Source organism: Theropithecus gelada, chromosome 3 (assembly GCF_003255815.1).
Source record: "Theropithecus gelada isolate Dixy chromosome 3, Tgel_1.0, whole genome shotgun sequence".
Lineage (NCBI taxonomy): Eukaryota > Metazoa > Chordata > Mammalia > Primates > Cercopithecidae > Theropithecus > Theropithecus gelada.
This window is the reverse complement of record NC_037670.1, coordinates 37,001,986-37,026,533: the sequence shown is the minus strand read 5'-3', so window position 1 is coordinate 37,026,533 and position 24,548 is coordinate 37,001,986. Positions and strand designations below refer to the sequence as shown.

The window sequence follows — 24,548 nt, the reverse complement described above, 5'->3', positions numbered from 1 at the left end:
TGGTTGTTACAGCATTCTGTAAAACAGCCATCTCTGAAAAGAGCTACATTTTTAGCCTTGAGGTAGCTGCAAAGAGAAGCACACTTTGATAAATAACCTCAGTGCCAATACAGAGAGTAGAATAGAATCCTTTTAGCAGAGATTTAAGGAAGATTACAAAGGACAAAAAAACACCAATCATTTTTAAATAACAATTTGACAAAGCAAAGGTTGAAGGGATAAAGGGATTCTGCCCTTTTGAAGGATTAAAAAATAATTAAAGCAGAATATGAACATTGAAGAGCAGCCATATTTTCACTGAAATAATGATTCCATCGTTTGTTGAATGAAAAAAATATTAAGAAAGTTCTACATAGTGATTTAAAACAGAGGAGATTTTATCCATATACTAACAATGCCTGAGGCCATTCTTTGCAAGAAATCTTCATAATCTGCCTGAAAATAACTTTTTTGTTTATAAAAACATTAAGTAATAAATGACTGAGCCTGGGAACTTGCACATAATAATTAAAATGGAATGAAAAAATATGAAATTATAAAATAAAACATGGGCCGGGCGTGGTGGCTCACGCCTGTAATCCCAGCACTTTGGGAGGCTGAGGTGGGCGGATCACGAGGTCAGGAGATCGAGACCATCCTGGCTAACACGGTGAAACCCCGACTCTACTGAAAATACAAAAAATTAGCTGGGCGTGGTGGCGGGCGCCTGTAGTCCCAGCTACTCGGGAGGCTAAGGCAGGAGAATGGCGTGAACCCGGGAGGCAGAGCTTGCAGTGAGTGGAGCTTGTGCCACTGCACTCCAGCTTGGGCGACAGAGCAAGACTCTGTCTCAAAAAATAAAAAATAAAAAATAAATAAAAAAATAAAACACGGGCCTTTTATAACATAACAGGAAAATTCACACTTATTTGTCACATGAATAGCTTCAGACTGTGCTTGGCGGTCAAAGAGGGCAGCATAATTAAATCAAGTGTCAAGGTATGTGAATTGGGTAGATGACCAAAGAGCAGAGGGTCATGGTACAAAAAAGGACCGTGTTGTAAAATTTTATTAATAACAGTCCTCCGAATCCTGATTTATGCTTTGTCATCTTTGCCAACCGCATCCATTTAGTTGACTTGATCAATCACAGCTTTAGAGAATGCTGTGGCCTAGGAAATAAATTTGTTTTGTGTGGCGCTTATGCTAGACGTCAAGGAAGGAGTTTTGGGCAGTTCTTTAGGGTTATGGAGGAGTCCACTTGATCAGTCCAAGTTAAGGAGCATCTGCCTTTTTATCTTGGGGACTGGCTTCAACCTTATATTTATAATTACTAATAGCTAAAAAGTACCAGGGTCCCTGCTGGATCTTGAGGAGGCAAGGATGACCAACATATATCTGGAAGAGTTCACAGGATAGAGGGTTGGTAGAGATATAAACAAATAATTTACTACAAGTTAAGAGTATGGTATTGGAGGTGGATACCCAGGGCTTTCCAACTGAGGTTAAGTAGGGGAAAATTCTATTTCAGAGAGGAAAATGGGTAGGAGAGAGAACATGGATTTTGGCCTTCTGGCAGGTCTTGGTTTCCACCCCACTTTTATCACTTTACTATCTGGGCGGGGCAAGTTGGTAACCTCTGTTAGGTTCAGTTTCTTCAGCTGTAAACCGGGGATGCTACCACTGAATTTCACGAGGTCATCACTAGCCCATATGCTGCCTTTGTGTGAAATGCAAGAAAGCCACATCTCTATATGGGGGTTCTGTACCTCAGGGGGGAACATTCATAAAGAACCTGACCATCAGCATTATCACAAACAGGCACTATTAGTTGGCTACATGGCTGTCACTCAAATGCCAGCTCTTTTCTCTGTTCTCTATGCAAATTAGAACGGGTTTATAGGACTTGGGCATTTTACTTGAATCTTGAAAGGTACAACTTTTCAAGCAAGGAAAAACCACAAGCAGTTTTTTTTTTTGGAGACGGAGTTTCACTCTTGACGCCCAGGCTGGAGTGCAATAGTGCAATCGTGGCTCACTGCAACCTCTGCCTCCCAAGCTCAAGTGATTCTCCTGACTCAGCCTCCTGAGTAGCTGGGATTACAGGCGCCTGCCACCATGCCCGGCTAATCTTTCTATTTTTAGTAGAGATGGGGTTTTACCATGTTGGCCAGGCTGGTCTTGAACTCCTGATCTCAAGTGATCCATTGCACCCAGCCTACAGTTGTTTTTTGTTTGTTTGTTTCCTGCAGGGAAGTTGCATAGTTCCGAAAAGGAGGAATTGAAGTGGGAGGGAGCCAATGCGAGACAAGAGGTAGGGTGATTGGCTAGGAGTCTAATGACACTGATGAGAGGACAGGATCTCAGGTAAGTAGTGGATGTGCAGAGATTTCACATGAACACAGGAGGCAGAATATACAGGACTTGCAACTGATAAGAAATAATGCGTGAGAGAGAGGAAGGCATCATGGATAAGTTTAGGCCAACCAAGAGAACTCAGAATAGTGTGTGTAAAACAAGTAAATTTCCAGAAGGACATGAGTCTTACACACATTGATTGCCCATTCAGAGGCACATGGGATATTTGGGGTCTGGAATATGGCACTGGGATTCAGTACGCTGGCTGTGGTTAGGCCTATGAATCTGGGATTCACTGAAGTTAGTGGGAAAGTAGCATAAACAGACAGGATGCCTCAGGGAAGCACAATGGAAGACAAAAGGACGAGGGCCGGAACTCACAAGCATGATGAACCCTACGCTCTGGTTGCAATTTACTGCTCACAAATTTGATGTCAATTTTCCCCTTCACCCACAGCACTCTTTCTTTCTAAGCATGACTCCATTCTTCCTTTCACCCATAAAAGAGAATTCTAATTGGAAGTGTAATTTACTGAAGCAGATATACTTGTCCCACTAAAGATACTGGCAGTTCCCTAGACTGGTGAAAACCTCTTATCCATAAAGCACCTGTTACCATTATTTAATTAAACCATTGTACCTCCCTACAGATGTCTGACTGCATTAAGCAACATCCTAATTGCTTGCATTTATAAGCATAAACTTTTATACAAAAGACATGCATTTTTAGGGACTTTAAAATTTTCTCCTTTTGCCAGTGTCTCTGAATTTTAGTATCCTATCTGTACTGAACTGACTGCAAATCTAAAATTTGATTATATATAGAAATGGCAAATAAATGCAACTCAGACTAATGACAAAGCATTTAATCAGCGAATATTAGAAAGAGTACAAGACATAACCCGGAAAAAATATCTATGAAGAACCTATTTAGAAAGTAAGCTAATAGTGACACTTTTTATTATGAGAAATTTCAAACACATACAAAAGTAAAAAGAGTAACATAAGGAACCTCTAATAACATTTGGCTTAAGCAATTAGCACCCGTGGCCAATCCTGAAGTTTCAACTATATTCCTACTAAAAAGTGGCGTACTGTTTTAAACGTTCCTTCAAATGAAAAAAGGACTATAGATGACGGCTAGGTTCAACCCAGAAAAGCTATTCTTCCCAGCGAACCACTTCTATAGCTTTGACACTAGGAGCTCAGATAGTGTACAGGGTTCATTACTGCAAATTTCTCTTTCTATAGAGAACAGTCATTTAAAAATGGAAGCACCCATGATTCCAAATCAAAGGTTTTTAAAAAAGGTTGTCTTTCAGAATGTGGCATTTCTAGTATATTTAGAATGACACACACACACACACACACGCACACATATATGTGTCTGTATATGTGTGTGTGTGTGTATATATATATAGTCATTAATAAAAAAACTCAGCCATTAGGTTGGATTAAGAGCATATTACATACACTCACACACAGACACACAACACACACACACACATACATTAAGAGCATATATGTAAAATGTTCTTAATCCAACCTAATGGCTCTTTTTTTTCTCTTGACAGAAAAAGATTCCACGATACGAACTATCTAAATATCCTCCCTGTTACTGAGATTTGAAGTTTATTGTGCTGTCCTATTCTTGGGTATTTCGTAATACTCAAGATATCTGAACCACCATCTGTTCTGTGGAAGTGTGACTAATTACTGGCTAATGTGTTCAGCAGTATAGTGCCAAATAAAAAGTTCTAATAATTTAATTATAAAGAGTCAACAGTAATTGCTGGGTGAGGGTGGAATACTGGTCATCAACTTTTTAGTCCTTTGTAGTGGCTTATTTCCCTATAGTTTGGTATTGCCTATGCCACTTCAACTGAAGTCACATGTGAAAATAGGCTTAAGATAGCGAGAAAAAAAAATGTTATCTAGAAGATTTTAGCTTCAGTTCATTAAGACTGATACATTATTTGATTTTGTATCTTCTACAACTTTTTGGAGAACTCTTTTACACTTATTTAATATACAGTATTTTAAATGTTCCTTACTGATGTCTATTCTCCAAGTATATCTGAAAAGTATATTCGTTTGCTAAAGAAACTTGATGCAGTGAAAAATTAATTGGAAATCTCTGTTCTCAATTCACGGTGTAGACTAAAAACTCCACCTCCACTATCGTCATGAATTCTTGCTCAACACTGAGTTGCTCCTTCTGAACAAAAGCTTGGCACACTATGAAGTTGCTTTTTTTCTTTTCTTTTTTTAATAGAGAAGGAGTTTCACCATGTTGGCCAGGTTGGTCTCAAACTCCTGGCCTCATGTGATCTGTTCGCCTTGGCCTCCCAAAGTGCTGGGACACTGTGCCTCCCTGAATAATGAGGTTTCTTTTGCAAGTTACGCAGCTCAAAGTATAATTTCCGATTCCATCGATTAATGTGCAGTACTAAACAGAACATCATCACCTGACACATGCCAACTATTTCACAGCAATACAAACAACATTTACAAGGCCGTGTAAGTCAGGAAAGTAGGAGCAGAATAACACTGGCACAAAATGGAAGAAGTGAGGGCCAGCTGTTCTCTTGAGTGGTGTTTCAGGCACTTCAAAGTTGGACTTACTGTAATGGGTACATCCATCAACAACATGCTGGGAGTTCTGATTCCAGATGATAACCTGTATCTATTTCCAACCCAATTAACAAAGGGCACGATTCTTTATGGGGAAGGATATGCCAGATACATACTGCTTATATGTTGGTAGACTACACGCTAAATCTCCAGGATAGGTACATATGCTTACGTTGAAAGATGTACCAACATAATTGTTATCTATGTACCTTTGTGAAGTAAAGTTAAATAGTTATGGGCATTTTGGCAGTTGACAGAGACTCATGTGATATTTTATTCCCTTTCCCAGAAAAACAGAAATGGGAGACCTTAAATGAAATCATTAGTTATTAGGAAAGTCATTCGGAAAAGTAGGGACATAAAAGGCAGTGGGCACACAATGTCAGTTTCCTGGTTTTGATAATGGACTATAGTTATGTAAGACGTCACTGGTGAGGCAAGTGGGTGATGGACGCATGGGCCCTCTCTGTACTATTTTTCCAGGTTCTTGTGAGAGTATAATTATTTCAGAATACAAGTTTAATAGCCTACTATCTTTTCAGTTTAAACAACGATGTGGTTCAAAGAACCACATGGCTTCCCCGCTCCGCCATCAAAGAGAGCTGTGACTTACTGAATATAACAATAACCTCAAAGTCAGAAGTCACAGTTATGTGTTTTGGCTGTGCTACTCAGAATGCATGTGACACAGGCCAGTAAATTACTTAAATTTTCAGTTTGAGCTTTTCCATTTGTAAGATGGAACAATCATGACCCTCAAAAGATGAAAAATGAGTTTTTCCCCCCCATTAATTATAAAGAACCAAAGCATCATAATTTGAGAGCCATAACAAGACTGGGCAAATTAGAAAATAATGCTGCCATGTACAATTCAATAACAAGTGTCCAATTATTATAAAACTATACCCTAAATCAGGTGACATTCCTCCAGCCTTACAAGTATGGAGAGGTTCTAAGAACTGATTCAATTGCTAAGGCTAGAAAGCTAGTTCCATCCTGACAGTTTCATCATAAAAGACAACCTGTTCTATTAACTTTCATATTCCTCAAACAGATAACTTTTTCCTCTGGGGGAAAATATATTTCCAAGTGCAGCATCAAGAGAACAGCTTACTTACCAACTTCATCCTGAATCTCCTCGGCCACTGCAGGCACGTTGTAGAGCAGGGAGAGAGACTGATTCATGCGCTCGTAAATCACACGGAGGTGTGTCATAACCTGCATTAAAGGATGACAACTCCAGGTCAACTATGTCTGGGGTAGGAATGGTTAGTTTTCTTACCAAGCACTGCAGGTAGATACAAGCTTCCAAAATAAAACTGGCAAACACTGCTATTGCTAAAAGGTTTAATGGAAAGGACAACTTTATTTTTCTTGTTCTCTATTTCTGTTCTCTAACTTTTAAGCTCAGGTTTAAGGCTTATCTTTAAACTGACCATTATCTTGCATGCTTATAACAGCCAATTAAAAAGGCCACCTCTGCCAAGTCTGATTCCTAATACTGAGGCTCTCTCAACAGACCCTGATGCCCTCAATACATTTCTTTGCAAATTTCCCCATAGAAAACAACATACCTCAATTTGATTGGCTATTTCATGCTAACTATATATATATTTTTAACTCTTCCATTCAAGAAAATTTAAAATTTCAGAGTTCCTAAGGTGGATCCCAGTTTTCAGCCTCTGGGAAGTGGGGAGTATAAAATACATTATTACTGGGCTTCATTTAGGCTCACATTAAATCTAAACATTGCGGTAGGTTTATGATTGCAAGCCATACTTATGAACCAGTTTTCAAGATTTTAGTTCACACAACTTTTGTTTTCCTCATTTTAGTCATTGGTTTTAATCAGTTCCTTAGCAATCAGCAGTAGACTATTAAGATTTTTATATTTCTTGTTATTTTCACAAGTCAAGAAAATTGCCAAACCACATATTGCTTTAAGAGAAGAATTTAGAATTTACCAGAAGTTTACCCTGTGGCTCTTGCCACAGGGAAAACACCTATAGGTGCTCGGAGAACGCCTAGGATCCTGTCTTCAACCCAAGAAGCAAGAATCCTGGATTGTCAAACTGCAGAAGATGATTATACCCCGCGTGTACCTGGGACCGGATCTGAGCAGCTTTCTTGGGATCCACCATGCGTACATGCTCGAAATGCTTTAGGGTGTGCTGTCTGTCCTTCTGTTCTGCGCGAACGTACTTCTTCAGCATATTGAACACGTGACGAGGCTGTGGGAGGAAAATGAAAAACTCTTTTTCAAGTTTGTGCAAAATACTGCTTCTTCCACTGGCGTTGGGTTAGAGGTTCCACTAATGCATTTGGTGATGTGAACACGCTGTGAATCATCTTTCTGCAGGTCTCCCTTCTAAACATTTCTCCTACTCCTTTCTTAATGGGTAATTACTTAGATCGGCTGCTTTTCATTTCCACAAGAGCATTTAGCATTCTCGACATATACGATGATTGTCCTCCTTACTCAATATTTTCTTTCTAAATAGGAGTATTCTGCTATAGAAAGAGAATAGATTTGAGGTCTTTCAGGTTAAGTTAGGTCCTTCTCTTTTCCCACCCAAGTATACAGAGGTATATGTGAGACTACATTGCCACGTGCGTATTCTGAAGACCAGAGTAATGTCGCACAGATAATCCCATCACCAGTAACATGTAATATACAATAATCAAAATGAGAAAACCAGGAAATTTAACCACTATTTTGTAAGCCAAGGAGTAAGTGAGCTGTAAGAGACATTATATTTTTCTAGGAGAAAGGTCATTGCTAAACTGTATTTATTTTACTTTGAAATTTAATTAAGTTCTTTCTGAGCTATCAGATTCTACTTCTTTCAGCAACAATTACATTGTCTTAAGTGCTCCTATTTTCTTTCTGATTGGTTCCATTTCATTTTTAGTTTAGTTTTACCTGAAAACATCCATCCTAATAAAAAGTAAGGACAAAGGTTCCCTGGTCTTCAACAATTTCATCACTATATCCTTTCCACTATATGATTTTGTAGGATGATTTCCAAAGACACACATTTCTTCTTCATTAAAACAAACAAACAAAAAACCAGCTGTGAAAATTCATGTCAGGAATAGAATTTTGGTCATTTGGGCAAACCTAGTTATTATTAACCCATGTGTCATGAGTACCCTGAAAACCAGTTGGAAGCTACAAAATTTATTCCAGAGATGGTGTGTGTGGCGGTGGGGCGGAGGGTAATGGGGCTTCTGTTGTGTTACCCATGTTCTGTGGGATGTGCCTCTCCTTCCCCTTTTGCTTAGTTAACTTAGGAGCCATCTCCCTGCCATTTCAGGTGGAACGAGGTCCCCTTTTTCTGTGCTCCCATGAAATATGGTGCAAATCCCCATTAACGTACCTAACTCAACTTATTAAATTATGTATGATTCCTACTCCCCTCTTTAATGTGAGATCCATAGGGCTGGATTTGTTCTTTTTTTTTTTTATTTGGAACCCCAAAAACATAGTGCCTGACCCAGAGGGTGCCCTGTATTTGCTTGGTGAATGCCTGCCACAGAGGCCATGCTCCTATACTCGAGAAAACAAATACATATACACAATAAAAATAAAACAAACTTGCACTCATCTGCCTTATTTATTCTTTTTTCCTAAAAGAAATGTGCTGCTCCATAATCCCCAGACAGACATCACAGCTTGCAACAGTTCTTGGCAACATATCATTACAACTCTCATCTGTACTGTGAAATCTGGTCGAATTTACAAATCAGAATATGACCTTTTAAATCTTAGAAGAAAAGCAGTAAAAGAGGTAATGACAGACAAGCTAGATCTCTATATTGAAAAGAGGACAGGTTATACATGTGAATTAAAAAAAAAAAAGCACATCTGAAAACATCAGAGATTAAAGGCTGACTCTTGTTGATTGTTAAGGGTATTTGATATGCAGAGTTGTGTGATCAGGATCTTACCCAACCACCCTCAATGCTTGCTTGTTATTAAGCACCAAGGTCTTAGAAATCTCTAGTTCTATTAACATCCCCCTTATACATCCAAGGTTGGAGACAGAAGGGGTTGCAACTAATTGCATTTAATCATGATGTTCCTTCCTGGCCCTCATGGATGCTTTCTTAGTTGCTCTATTTCATTTTTCTCCCTTGTAAAGGATTTATTGTTTTGAAGAAAATGGGATGAATTTTTCTTTAAAGAGTTTAAATAAGAAAAAAAAAAGCACTTCAAGTAAAAAAGTAAGGATTGCTTTGGGAGTCTGAGGCAGGAGGATCACTTGCAGCCAAGAGTTTGAGATCAGCCTGGACAACATTACAAGAACCTGTCTCTACAATAAAAATTTAAAAATTAGCTAGGTGCAGTGACACATGCCTGCAGTCCCAGCTACTTGGGAAGTTGAGTCAGGAGGATTGTTTGAACCCAGGAGGTTAAGGCTGCAGTGAGCCCTGATTGCACAACTGTACTCAAGCCTGGGAAACAGAGTAACAGCCTGTCTTTTAATTAAAAAAAAAAAAAAAAAGGAAGAACTGCTTTTCATCATAACTTCTTTTTTTCCAGTTAGTTACCTATGAATGTTTCTGTACGATATTTTGTCCTAAAAGGACTGTCACCAACAAGCAGGTGTACCAGGATGCTATGGCCCCAGGCTGGCCTTGGCATTACTACTTCAAGCTAAATTTCAATTTAGAGAACGTGGAGGTCATTTCAGATAACCAACATCTGGATCTCCCTTTTTCTTCTACTATCACCACAAACAGCATATGTTACCACTTATTATTATTATTATTATTATTACTATTCTTTGAGACGGAATCTCGCTCTGTCTCCCAGGCTGGAGGGCAGTGGCGCGATCTCGGCTCACTGCAAGCTCCGCCTCTCAGGTTCAAGCGATTCTCCTGCCTCAGTCTCCTGAGTAGCTGGGACTACAGGCATGTGCCACCACGCTCAGCTAATTCTTTTGTATTTTTAGTTGAGACAGGGTTTCACCGTGTTAGCCAGGATGGTCTCCATCTCCTGACCTCGTAATCCGCCCGCCTCGGCCCCCTAAAGTGCTGGGATTACAGGTGTGAGCCACTGCACTCAGCCAATTAATTATTAATGTTAACATACATTTAAAAATAAACACGAAAGCCTTGACTTTTCCCATCTATGCAATTCAGATGGCAGTATCTTTCAGATAGTATTTTCAGATTAAACGTGTTCTGTGATAGTTACCCAGCATGGCGTGTAGTCCATTGCTCATACTCAATACACATTTATTTCTTTCATTCAGGCCTTATCTATAAATCATCGACCCCTTTCTTTCCTCTAGGTAATAAGAGTTCAATGTGTATTGACTGCTTCTGAATGAGACAGTATATTAAATGCTTTTTGCTGGTAACTCATCAAATCTTCATCTCAGCCCTACGACAGAGTCATAGCAGCTCTCCCCACCTTATTGGTGAGGCATGAAGCACAAAGGAGATTGTGGTTACATAGGCTACATCCCTGGCCCACAGTTACACAGCTAGTTAGTATTAGAGTGAGAACGGGTTAGTCTCACTGCCTGGCTCCAGAGCCTCTTCTCCTAATTACTTTGTGATCTGGTCCTTCAAGGAGAATCTAAAATGCACCCAGTTTAAGATAGTTCTATAAAGCAATTTACAAAGTTAAAAACTGGCCAGACGCGGTGGCTCATGCCTATAATCCCAGCACTTTGGGAGGCCAAGGCGGGCAGGTCACGAAGTCAGGAGTTCCAGACCAGCCTGGCCAACAAGGTGAAACCCGGTCTCTATTAAAAATACAAAAATTAGCTGGGCGTGGTGGCGGGTGCCTGTAGTCCCAGCTACTTGGGAGGCTGAGGCAGGAGAATTGTTTGAAGCCAGGAGGCAGACACTGCAGTGAGCTGAGATTGCACCATTGCACTACAGCCTGGGCGACAGGATGAGACTCCGTCTCAAAAACAAACAAATAAACAAACAAAGGAAAACAAAGTTAAAAACAAAGAAATAACTGCATGGTTAGAAAAGACAGTCTGTTCCAGGAGTACTTGCCTGACTTTCTAGTTCTTATAAGTGCAGGTAATATTCTGTGGGCCATGCTAACATCAGCTCCTTTAATTGTGCAGAAGGTTCAGATTTAGCTTGTTCAGTCTCTCAATTACTGTCCTAGGTTTCTGGAGTTCCATTATTCTTTAGCTAATGCATAAAATTATTTAGCTAATTACTAAGCTAATGTGTGGGGAGAAGAAATAGCAAGATAGGAATGTCCTCTGTCAATCTGGATAAAGGATTAGGATTACTGGAAAGTGATTCAAGGTATTAAAGTTAGGCTTTTGTGACATTCATGGTTTCTAGTGCTAAATTCATCCTTATCTTCTATTGAGACGGATAATTAAATGGTGAATGTCTTCGCATGTTTTCAATTGCTGATCTCATTTACTACTGCCATTCTGCTTCAAAATATATTCCTAACTTACCCTGAAAATCCCCAGAGTTTGATGATAATGTTCCCGGACTGAACTGAGGGTCGGGCTACTATATCTCATGGCCCAATAAAGAGATGCAGATGAACTGGGGAGGAAGAGAGTTTTTATTTCTGTAACCTGTTACAGGGAGACGGCCTGGAAATTAGTGCCAGACCAACTCAAAATTACAAAGTTTTCCAGAGCTTATATGCCTTCTAAGTTATATGTCTACGCATACGTGTACATCCATCTCAAGACATAAGTGATTAACTTCTTTTAATCTGTAACTAAGCTCTGAGTCCTGAAGACCTTCCTCTGGAGCCTCAGTAAATTTACTTAATCTAAATGGGTCCAGGTGCTATGGTGATCACCCTTATCTTGTCTCCTGCTAAATCAGGGAGGTTTGGGGAGTTTCTTTAGAACCCCAGTAAACTTGTTTGTGGAGGCCTGGAGAGTTTCTTCAGACCCTCAATAAAACTTGTTAATCCTAAATGGGTCCCAGTAAGAATTCCTTTGTTTTGCCAGGAAAGGCCTAGGCAAAACTCTTGGTAGGCTTTTGTTACATTCCGGCCTTTGTATAAGGGCACCGGCTTTTTTTAGCTTTTAGTATTTAACTTAACCACTGGGTCAGTGCTGAAACAGTTGTTACGGAGGCCTGGCATTAGTGAGATTTGGCCTGCCACAATAACAGAGTAGCAAAGCAGGCTCTCAAGATTCCCCAGGCCTCAGCTCCTCCAGGGATAATGAGACCTGGGAAACCCCTTCACTGTTTATCTGAGCTGAGATGAGCATTGTGTGAGAATCTACATAAACTGAAGCCCTTTCTTCCTAATGCCTATTGGATAAGCAAAGCCTGGGAACATCAGATAATTCAGGAAGACCTTAGGGTATCTCCCAATAAATGAATGACATACAGGGTTCTGCTTCATTGATTTGGCCACCTAAACACATTTCTAGGAATCATGCTTGGAAATGAAAACAAAATCAGATTAGCTTCTTTGTTGGACAGTAGGCAAATAAATCATACCAAATAAAATGGTAGTTATGTCTATCCCTCAGAAACAAATACTACTTTGAGTTAAGACAGAAAAAAAACAGGTGTAAAAAGAAAAGAAGTCTTGGGGCCCCCAAATCACTAAGCTAAAGGGAAAAGTCTAGCTGGGAACTGCTTAGGGCCAACCGCTCTGCTCACTGACATAGACGCATATCTGACTGTCTCCTTTGGAGAGGCTAATCAGAAACTCAAAAAATGCAACTGTTCATCTCACCTATCTCTGACCTAGGAGCCTCCTCCCCACTTCAGGTCTTCCTGCTTTTTGTTTCAAGCAGTCTCTCCTTTCCAGACCAAACCAATGTACTTCTTACATACATTGACTGATGCCTCATGTCTCCCTAAAATGTGTAACACTAAGCTGTGCCCCAACCACCTTGGGCACACGTCGTCAGGACTTCCCGAGGCCGTGACACAGGTGCACCCTCAACCTTGGCAAGATAAACTTTCTAAATTAACTGAGACCTGTCTCAGATTTGTGGGGTTCACACAGGTAACAGTTCCCTATACTTTTATATTTTTGTTTAGGTTAAAAAAAAGACCTCCCTCCTTTTGATATGATTCATGCATATTTCATTCAAATAAACAAATAATTGCCCTTACAACTTTTGGCCAAAATACAAATCCTCCAGGCTTAACATTTGTTATTTCTAGAGCTATAATAATGAATCTAAGAATAACACGGTCTCTTGATTGTCTAGTGAGGTTTATTTTATTACGCTAGGACATAGATGAATTTCTTAAAATTTTGATTGAAAATGCAGAAACCTTCATACAGGAATGGTAGGGAATAAAACCCCCTCTGTTATCTCTATAGAAACATATTCTCTGAAAGTAATTGCTATTACTATTGTCACAATATTCATATAAGATGGGTTATTCATATGATCAGAAAAACGTAAGAATTTAGTGGCTCACGAAAAGGATATTGATAAGGAGAGTTTAAGAGACACTTTTTTTTTCTTTTAAACTGCAGGCATGTAATCCGGATCACCCTCACGTCTTTAAATCTTCTGTTACTAGCAATAATTTTTCTGTGTATTAATACTACAGTCTGCTTATACTGGCATTAGATGGCTAATCTTATTATTAACATATATGGCAAAGAACAGAGGAAGAGATGTGTCGCAGGGGGACTAATTATACCGAATCCTATTTATTGTCACTACTGTTTCTGAAAGAGTGTTCAGCTCACAATTATGTGCTGTTTGCAACTGATGTGGCACTTTTAAATTTGTACTAAACTCACCTCACAATCACACTGTCTTTTACAAAAATCATTCAAAATAATTTATTAAAGGATTCAGAATAGGCACTACCAAAATGGCTTAGACATCATTTACAGCAAGAGGAAAGAGAAACATAAGATTTACATTTTAGAACATTACTCATTTTCCTCTCTGGAAACAACAGTGTAACGTATTTCTACCTCTAGGCACAGTTCCTGCCACAATTTGGTTGCTTACAAATATTTGTTAGTTAAATTAATGGGTAAACTACAGCTAGATACAATTTCAGAAATAGGCCCAGTAGTGTAGAATATCCTTCGTGGTCTTCAAGTAGAAAACAAGCACCTCGTTCCTCAGAACAGTGGCCTCCCCAATTTTCACAGAAATATTGATATTAATAAACCCACTTGATTTATCTATATAGTGTGCTTGGGTGCTTTGGAAAGTAGTTTTAACTGGGAACTCTTCCCAGAAAATATTTAATGGACTTCACAGCATGTACAAACTCATCTCAAAAAGATTTGTTTCATTAATTTCAAAACATCTCACATATTGTGTTCTTCTAGTTTGATGGCAAATTGATGTGGGTAACATTGAAGAAAATTTAACGGCCTTTCCTGATAAAAGCTAATACTTTTTTTTTTTTTGGAGATGGAGTCTCACTCTGTAGCCCAGGTTGGAGTGCAGTGGCGTGATCTCGGCTCCCTGCAACCTCCACCTCCTGTGTTCAAGCAATTCTCTTGCCCCAGCTCCCTGAGTAGCTGGGATGACAGGCATATGCCCTCACACCGACTTAATTTTTGTATTTTTAGTAGAGATGGTGTTTCACTATGTTGGCTAGGCTGGTTTCAAACCCCTGACCTCAGGTGATCCACCTGCCTCGGCCTCCCTAAGAGCTGGGATTACAGGTGTGAGCCACCGCCCCCAGTGCTAGTACATTTTTTAAATTATTTTCCCCATTTTTCAGATGCATTTACTTTTTCATTTTTCTTTTATACAATTTCTCAAATTTGGCGTTGCTGGGACTTGGGAAAAGTCTCATACATTTGACTAATGGCAGGATGACTCGATGCCAGTCATGGTCTGAATATGTAGCTTATTACTTGACAGTTCACGTGGGAAGTGTACTAAAATTATTCAGTCCTATTGTCCCACTCCATAGCTTTATGCTTGATCTAGAAATCTGGCATCTTATCATAATAGACACTTGTGCCATGAACCCGTTTCTTATGGAAGGGAGTGAACTGTCAAGAGCCTTTAAAAGCCCTGGGCGTAATCCTGCCAAGAAAGAAGTAAATGACTCACTGTAGGGGAATCACCCTAACCTTTCCAGGTCACAGAAAGCCCTCTCCTGGAGCATTAAATTGCATCCTGGTGGTTTCCAAAACTGAACAAAGGAATTCTCTCTTGCTTTCATAAACAGGTTCACAGCTATTATTTTCACAGTTTTACACCTTGGATTTCAAGAAATCTTGAGCATATAAAATGTAGTAAATTGTGTGCAGGTTTAAAAAATCACACTTTAGAGAGTTAAATCTCTCTGTGCTTGACATGATCTTAGTTAAACATAACATTTGGGAAAACTGCCACGGGAACCTCCGAATCACAACCTTTATTGTCTTTAATGCCAGGAGTTGAGCTAAATTTTTAAAGTCTACTGCAAAATTTACCTACCTTCTTTTCTTCAGAAAGGCAAACAAATGATTTTTGTAGTTTAAGGTGAGTATAAAAGGGCAAATGATAATCCCATGCCAAGTTGGACACAGAAGTCTTGAATGAAGCAATGGAGAAAATGGCAGTGGATTCTCACACTCTCCCCCTTTGGTGTTTTCTTAAGTTTTGACAATATGGATGCATTAGATGGAAGGACATTGAACAACTAATCTCTATTAACCCCCTTAGTTCATAAGGCCAGAGCAAAACTTTTGCTTATGGCCAACGAGTTATCCCAATGTCCCTTCCCAGGGTATCCGGTTTGCTGATACGGCTCTGATTTTGTACTGAACATAACACAGGCGCATCCAGGAGTCATCTATCATCTGTTCTCTCCTTCCCGTGGAAGCAGATCACTTCCTAATAGGGATGTGTCACCAAAGCCTCCACGTTACTTCCCCTAACAATCTTTCTCCTCTTAGGGAGGAAGACATCTTCCTACTTTACAATTTTGTCTCAACTTTCGATTAATCCTTTTGCTTTTCTAATTATGAATAACAAAAGCTAGAACAACATTAACTGCAGAAAGAGCAGAAAAATTAACTCCAATTTGCAGACGGAGGAGGAGGAATCCCTTTATTAAATCACTTGCTCCTAGTTAGAGGTTATAAAGATGGCAAACCTGGGAATTAAAGACAGGAGTTTATGTAAAAGGCAGAAAATAGGAGTGTTTTTAATTCTCTCATCATTTAGTGACCTTTTTTCTTTTTTTTTTTTCTGAGAAGGAGTTTCACTCTTGTTACCCAGAGGGGAGTACAATGGCGTGACCTCCCCTCACTGCAACCTGGGTTCAAGTCATTCTCCTGCCTCAGCCTCCCGAGTAGCTGGGATTACTGGCATGCGACACCATGCCCAGCTAATTTTGTATTTTTAGTAGAGACAGGGTTTCTCCATGTTGGTCAGTCTGGTCTGGAACTCCTGACCTCAGGTGACCAGCCCGCCTTGGCCTCCCAAAGTGCTGGGATTACAGATGTGAGCCACTGGACCCGGCTGAGCTTTTTTTCAAATCCGGTAGGTTTCATAAATTTTTTCCAGAGCATTTTGCTAGTTCTCAGAAATAATTTATTTTGGTTGTACAGACCACAGTCATAAATTAGTGAAGACAGCATACAGAACTGAAATTTAGCACCCAACACAACTCCATGATTCATGCTTTCAGACAAACTCTAGCATAGAATGGATAAAGAGCTAAGATCTTCTGACCTAGGAGTACAGAAAGGACAGAAAATGTTTGGACTTGTATGTCTTCGAGCTTTGTTTAGTCAAACAGTGAAACGTGTAAGCCCTTAATGATGAACAGAACTATTATTACAACCCAGACGGCGAAGCCCACAGTGCTGCTGACATCATAAACAAAAGATATTTTCAACTAACTCAGACCCTCGCAAAGATTTGTCAAACGGTCTGATCATCCGAAAAATGTCAACTGTGACATATTCTTGACTTTTAGAGAGATTTACAGCAATCTACTTTAATTTTGGACATATTCATACTTGGACTATGGCGGTCCTGCTTCATACATTCTCTAACTGGTTAGCCTATTCAAAGAAAAGTACATTTGCGCTTCTTTTAATTTTACCCTCTCCTTTTCCCACACCTAGTCAGTGTTATGACCTATTAGAAATTGAGTATTTTTGTTGATTTTAAAACATTTATATAAGGAAACTCAAGGTAATGATGCTTAAAATCCAAACACCACCTAGCATCTTTAAACTGGGATCCATGGTCAGCTTTCACACAATGAATAAACCCCTTACAGCTTATGTGAGACTGTGTTTGCGTGTGTGTGCACACGTGTTTCCGGGGTGAGGATACTCTGCTGCCCATCTGTTCTTTAGGGCAAATATCAGTCATACCAGGCAGGTGAATAACTACTGGATCTTTAAATAATGTGCTATTTGTCTACAAAAACTAAATATTTATATTTTCATAATACATTTTCGTTCTCAAGGATAAAATGAACATATATATTAACATTACAATACGTATGTTTGCTGGAAGAAAGCAGAGCTTCAAACCATACGGTGCTATGGGTTTTAATGGCATCCTATGAAGACCTGTTTGCATTCTGAAGGCAGTGACTGAGCAGGGCTCCACTGTGGAGGGAATCTGGATGATGAATATGGCCTCAGTGGCACAAGACAGCTCTTAAGCTAATGCCTTTCCAACATCCTTCTTAATGTTCTATGTAACTTAATGAAAACCAGAAACCACTAGTATCTCTTGTTACATACTTCCCATTTGCATGTAGCAAGATCTGTTTGTTGAACTTGGTAAACATTCAGAAGGTAGGGAAGTAACAGCACTCAGTGGTTTTACTGAAAGAGCATGTATACCATTCAGCATAGTTTATAAGATGTTGTTCAATAAATGCTAATTCTCTCATCTGCCTTCCCATCCATTATTTGTTATTGAGTTTACCCTTAGAAGTGCTCAAGCTAATGAGTCCCCCTTTGCTCACCACTGTATGCAGAACTCATCTAAAAATAAATGAATGGTGAACAAATAAAGATTAAATATGTAGGTATAGAACAATTATTTACTTTTCTGAAAGATGATTTTTTTTTTGCCTGGCAGTCTTTTAACTTTTAATTCCATTCTGATTAGCTTTATAAAATTTTGATTATAATCAAAACCTGCTGGTGGAATGCCTTAAACATCGCAATATTCATCTCTCCACATACCAAGAACTCAGTGAATAATTTTTAACTTATTTATTATCAGTTACATGGAGGCACAGATGTCCCATATTTGCTTTGGAGATATATGCTATATACATATATTTTAAAAGATAATTTCTTTTGCAACGAAAACAGATGAGTAGAAATAATTGGTTTGTTTCGGTGAAGGGTAATTAGCAGTATCATATAAAAGCTCAAATTTAGTAACTCAATTTCTTTTTTGCTTTAGAAAACAAAGTTACACCAATACCCACATTGATTAAAGTTTGGTTGAGTTGCAATCCACATCATATCATGGCTAAGAATTTATTTATGAGGTGGTTAAAACCTCCTCATGCCATCACCTGTTTACCTGTGGCAAAGCTCCCATTAATTCCTACACTTATCTCCAATGACTGCTGCTTTTTGTTGAACATTTATTGCTCTGCCGCTGAAATTTACCAAATAGCTTTGAGCAAAATCTCAACTTAGAGATGAAACCATGCTCTTTAATGAAGAGTCTCACACAATTCATGTTCTATCAAAGAATTCTATGAAGAAATTTTCAGAGATCTCAGCAAAATTTAACATTTGGCTGAACCATTCAAAAATGAGAAAGGAAAGAAGGGTGCCGATGCTATAGAAACTGCCAACGTTCTTTTTTGCTCAATTAAACTGAGAGCCTGAGTGTGAAGCAGCAGATACAAGCATGAAATGAATTTTAGTATGGATAAAATGGCTTCAATCGTAAGACACTGGGAAAATCAAAACAACACAACTGGCATAGATAAGTAGACAGATGTGCAGGAAAATGTTTTCTAATTCTCATTTCCCTCTAGAATGCAAAAGTTGTTGAAGTCAGAATAATAATCATGATACTGTCTAATGAAAGATTTATGCTAAGTATCTGTAAAAACACCAAAAATCTCAGAATTACAAAGAAGGGTTTGGCTGTGTATCCCTTATCTTTAAAACACTTCAATTCTTTTTTTTTTTTTAAATTTTTTTATTATTATTATTATTATACTTTAAGTTCTAGGGTACATGTGCATAACATGCAGGTTTGTTACATATGTATACTTGTGCCATGTTGCTGTGCTGCACCCATCAACTCGTCAGCACCCATCAACTCGTCATTTACATCAGGTATAACTCCCAGTGCAATCCCTCCCCCCTCCCCCCTCCCCCCTAAAACACTTCAATTCTTACTAATTAGGGGGTGCTAAGGTTTTCCAGACCTAGGCCTACAACAGAAAGTTGATTTAAATGAAAAATCCCTATCCAGCCTTTGGTTTAACTGTACAGGATCACATTAAGTCTAATTTCTCTTTAACAGTCAGGACATACCATCTTCTGTCTATGAAGGATAAGTAGAATCCTGAGAGTTACAAGAGGAAAGGCTCAGACAGCATTTAGTTCCTGTTTCATGAAGCTATGAATAGCTTGAGTACCAGCCCTAACAAAGCAAAAAGCAGGAAGTGCATGACTGTAGAGGGCAGGTCAAGAAATGATGAATGCTTAGCTCTAAGTATTTAATTTGGTAGCCTGGAGGCCTACAAAGGTGATGGAAATTTACCACGTGTGCTGCAACTCCGGAGAGGCGTTTAATTTTTCCAGGGGGAAAAAGTGCTAACTCCTTGATTTTCCAAAGAAAGTCTTAGGAAAGTAAAAAGGTTAAGGGGTTGGTACTTAGAAGAGTCACTAGCCTTCAACAGATAAGAGTTTTTTCTGAGTGCAAAGACACAGCTCTGCTCAACTTTTTTTCCCATGGGGAAAACAACTGTTTTAATAATTGTAGTATTTCAAGTATTTATTTCATTTTTTAATTTTTAATTTTGGAACAGGGTCTTGCTTTGTTGTCCAGGCTGGAGTGCAGTGGCACCATCAGAGCTCACTGCAGCCTTGACTTCCCCGGCTCACGCTCCCACCTCAGCCTCCCGAGCAGCTGCGACTACAGGTATGCACCATCATGCCTGGCTAATTAAAACAATCTTTTTTTTTTTTTTTTGGTAGAGATAGGGTCTTTCTATGTTGCCTAGGGTGGTCTCAAATTCCTGGGCTCAAGGGATCCTCCCACCTCAGCCTCCCAAAGTGCTGGGATTACAGCTGTGAGCCACTACATCCAGCCCAAAGTACTTATTTTAAATACATGTGCATATATACATATGACTCTATGAGTTGAATAATGCATTTTTAGGTTGACCATTCAATGTATTTGCCTATAGGTATATAATTAAATCAGAAATTTGAAACATACAGTACACTCAGACACAGGGACTCACAAAATGATACTCATTAGTAGAACAAAGAATTCTAGCTGCACAAAAACAACATCTCATACCACTTCCACGTTTAGACTGAAAAACTGTGTAAAAGTATGATTTAAATCCGAGCTTCAAAGAGACTGAAAACAATCCACACTGTTTTGGAATCCCATGTTTGCACAATCTGAGAATATACAGTAGAATTTGGTGAGGGTTAGAGAGAGAATTATTTTAAGAGATAACATCTACAGAATCTATAGAAAGAACACTTTTGACTTACTTATATTCAAATAACATTTACTGAATACAGCTGTCTGCATTTTCCAGGCACGGTGGTAAGTAAGAGAGAGATCTCAGAAATATTTATGTATGACTCCTATTACAAGATGTGACCTTTTTCAGACAGCCACCAGCAAGCTCTGGATTTATGTCTTCAAGAGGAATGTATATAAGTGCTCAAGAAGGGATTTAATTGTGCCTGTAATCCCAGCACTTTGGGAGGCTGAGGTGGGCAGATCACAAGGTCAGGAGATCGAGACCATCCTGGCTAACACGGTGAAGTCCCGTCTCTGCTAAAAAAAAATACAAAAAATTTGCCAGGCATGGTGGCGGGCACCTGTAGTCTCAGCTACTCGGGAGGCTGAGGCAGGAGAATGGTGTGAATCTGGGAGGCGGAGCTTGCAGTGAGCCAAGATCGCACCACCACACTCCACACTCCAGCCTGGGCGACAGAGCAAGACTGTCCCCACCAAAAAAGAAGGGATTTACAATTTTCTTCTGCCTGCCAAAGTGCAGACCTAAATGCCAGGTCAAGCCATACAACATTAAAACTTAAATGAACACTTAAAGATGGTAACTTAACAAAAATGGCAGGTAATGCCCCCTAGACTCCAGGCCTGTGACCACCCAGCCACATTTTATTACAAAGGAAAGATATAAAGGTGAGTCATGGTGGCTCATGCCTGTAATATCAGCACTTTAAAAAGCCGAGGTGAAAGGATCAGTTGAGGTCAGAAGTTCAAGACTAGCCTGGGTAACACAACGAGATCTTGTCTTTACAAAAAAATTTTAAAAATTAGCCACACATGGTGGAACGTCTGTAGACCCAACACTCAGGAGGCTGAGGCAAAAGGATTGCTTGAGCCCAGGAAGTTGGGGCTACAGTGAACTATGGCTGGGACACTGCATGCCAGTCTGGGTGAAAGAGCAAGACGCTGAAAGGCAAGAAAGGAAAGGAAAGGGAAGGGAAGGAAGGCGACAGGAGGGGAGGGGAGGACAAGGGAGGGGAGGAGAGGGAAGGGGAGGAGAGGGGAGGAGAGGGGAGGAGAGGAGAGGGAAGGGGAGGGGAGGAGAGGAGAGGGAAGGGGAGGAGAGGGGAGGGGAGGGGAGGAGAGGGGAGGAGAGGGGAGGGGAGGAGAGGGGAGGGGAGGGGAGGGAAGGAGAGGAAAGAAGAGAGAAAGAGAGGGAGAGAGACAGATGGAAAGAGAGAGAAAGAAAGAGAGAGAGGGAGAGAAAGAGGAAGGAAGGAAGGAAGGGAGGGAGGAAGGGAGGGAGGGAGGGAGGAAGGGAGGGAGGGAGGGAAGAATTCCGACGTAAGAATTTAACAGGAATCGTTAGATGAATCAACAACAGTGATCTGATTTTTGACAGTAAAATATTTCTTCCTAATCCAGTTTTTAATTTTTATTTCAAATGAACATGTTGTCTAATTCCATATGAAGTGATGCGGAGGCCCACAACAAGCATGATTACAAGCACTCTAAAATTATCCCCTTTGATAAAAGATGACACTTTGGCAAACGTTCTTGCCACTGCCTTTCCTGTGATGGCTGAGGAGACTAAACTGAGAATTTAAATGTACATTTGTTAAAGCCTCCATTCAGTCCTCATCTTATTTTTAGTCCCATCAATGTCCATTTAGCAAAGATCTGACTTCGGAGATTGGACTTTCAGCTGGAACGCTTCACAAGTGTCTGCTATGAAGATTCTGGTCTCAGCACCCACCACCCCCTCCTGCTCTGGCAAATGATCACACAGCTCCTCTCCTGAAAGCGTGTTCTCCAAAAAAGAGAAGAACCAAGGAGCTTTTGTTCTGCACAGACATAAAAAACTTCCTGACAAGTGCCTTGCTAAGATGAAAATGAAAACGCTAATATGAATATTCTTTTTCAAAAGCTCTTTGTTCAGAGAGGAAGCTTGTTCTAGTGAGAAGGCACCGCGGTGACTCGCGGCTCTACCCTGCCGCTTCCTAGCAGTGTCACCCTGAGCCAGCCACTCCATCTCCCGAGGTTGCAGTGATATCATCGGTAGAGCAGGGTCAACAGTATCTTACTTCTTGGAAGAATGCCACGAGCTCTTTAACGGCTCCTCATGGCTTTCTGTGCACTGTCACTTTATCCATAGAAAAATCAAAATGGCGAGGAAGATCGGTGCAAATGGGTGACCTTTTGGTTAAGTTGCATAAAATGCACAAAGAATTCCAGCCAAGATTGAGTGAGAAGAACTGGATTTACCCTCCCGCCTGAACAACCAACAAATGGCCAATATATTCATATATAACAATGTTTCTTTCTCCACGCTCCCCCTCAACCGCCCAGATGGAGTCTGCTCTGTGGCCAGACTGGAGTGCAGAATAAATGGACAATATATTCATATATAAACAATGTTTCTTCTTTTTTTTTTGAAATGGAGTCTGCTCTGTTGCCCAGGCTGCAGTGCAGTGGCACAATCTCGGCTCACTGCAACCTCTACCTCCCAGGTTCAAGCAATTATCCTGCCTCAGCCTCCTGAGTAGCTGGGACTACAGGCGTGCGCCACCACGCCCGGCTAGCTTTTTGTATTTTTAGTAGAGACAGGGTTTCACCATGTTGGCCAGGATGGTCGTGATCTCTTGATCTCGTGATCTGCCCACCTTGGCCTCCCAAAGTGCTGGGATTACAGGCGTACGCCACCGCACCTGGCATAAATAACGTTTCTGCAAGATACTAGACATCAAGCGAAGGACACTGATTCCTGAAAAGGGGAAACAAATGAGGACTTACAGCTGCCAAACTCATGGCCCTGAATTTCCAGGTCATGACTTCAGGTGGGGAAACCCACACAGAGCCTAGAGGACTCACAGAGTGGAGGACATGAAGTGTATGGAGAGACCAAGGTCATAGGATAGGCTGGTGAGGAAAGAGTTGCTCCAAAAGAGAATCCAGAGATGTGCAGAGTGATCCTTGAGAACACAGCTGAGTAATGATGGGTACATGAATGTGAAAGAAACTGAGGCCAGGGGGAAAATCACCTAGCATTAACAGTGCTTGGTGTTCACACAGGGACAGGAATAATGCCTCTTTCCACTAGTCAGATGAGAAAACTTAACATTCACGGTAGATGACTGAGAAGGGTCTTGCCTCACTAGTAAGGAATAACTAGTTCTAGGCTGACAACTGCTCCGATTCCACCTAACAAATCTAAAAATGCAAAGCTCAAAAGGATCAAACTGTTTCCAAGTAACTCAACTACATGACAGAAAAAAGCTCAAGAATATTACAAAAACACCTAGCATTCAACAAGCTTAATTTCAGGGTCTGACATTTAATAAAAAATTATGAAGCATGAAATGATACAGGGAAATGCCACATGCAATCATAAGCAATCAAAATTGATTCAAAGTTGACAGACGTGTTAGAATTAGCAAACATGGATATTTAAACAGTTTTCATGTAATAACTGTATTCCATAAGTTCAAAAGTTAAGTAAAGATATAGACAGTATATAAAAGTTAAGTAAAAATATAGACAATATTAAGGGGGTTGAGCGGAGCCTAGGTCAAATTTCTATATATAACAACTACAGTATGTGAAGTGATAAGATGAAAAATGGCCAGATGGAATTAAGGGCAGGTTGAACTATACCATGGCATATCAAAATTAAATTGTTAAAAACCAGTGAAATAGAGAAAACTGTAAAAACAGAGGAAAAAAAAGGCATGTTATTTATAGAGAAATAAAGATAAAGATATCAACACAAATAAGACAGCAGAGTATCATCTTCCAAGCATTTTATACCCAGCAAAAATATCTTTCAAAAACCAAAGATATAAAAAAGACATTTTCCGTCAAAGCCAAGCAAAAGATTCCATCACCAATTACATGCACTCAAACTTGTTTTTTTTTTTTTTTTTAAAGAGACAGGAATGCCCTTTGTCACCAAGGTTGGAGTGCAGTCAGGCAATCATA

General features: G+C 39.8%; 1 protein-coding gene across 10 annotated transcripts in view; it reads right to left on the bottom strand.

Moving 5' to 3' along the window:
* Positions 1–24,548, bottom strand: part of APP (amyloid beta precursor protein) — a 288,793-nt gene that overhangs the window by 62,208 nt on the left and 202,037 nt on the right. For all 10 annotated transcript variants that reach the window (XM_025378892.1, XM_025378883.1, XM_025378884.1 and 7 more), the window contains 2 exons: positions 7,074–7,202; positions 6,090–6,189 (listed from right to left, as the gene is read on the bottom strand). In XM_025378892.1, coding sequence (XP_025234677.1) covers positions 6,090–6,189; positions 7,074–7,202 — 229 coding nt within the window. The remainder of the gene's footprint in view (positions 1–6,089; positions 6,190–7,073; positions 7,203–24,548) is intronic.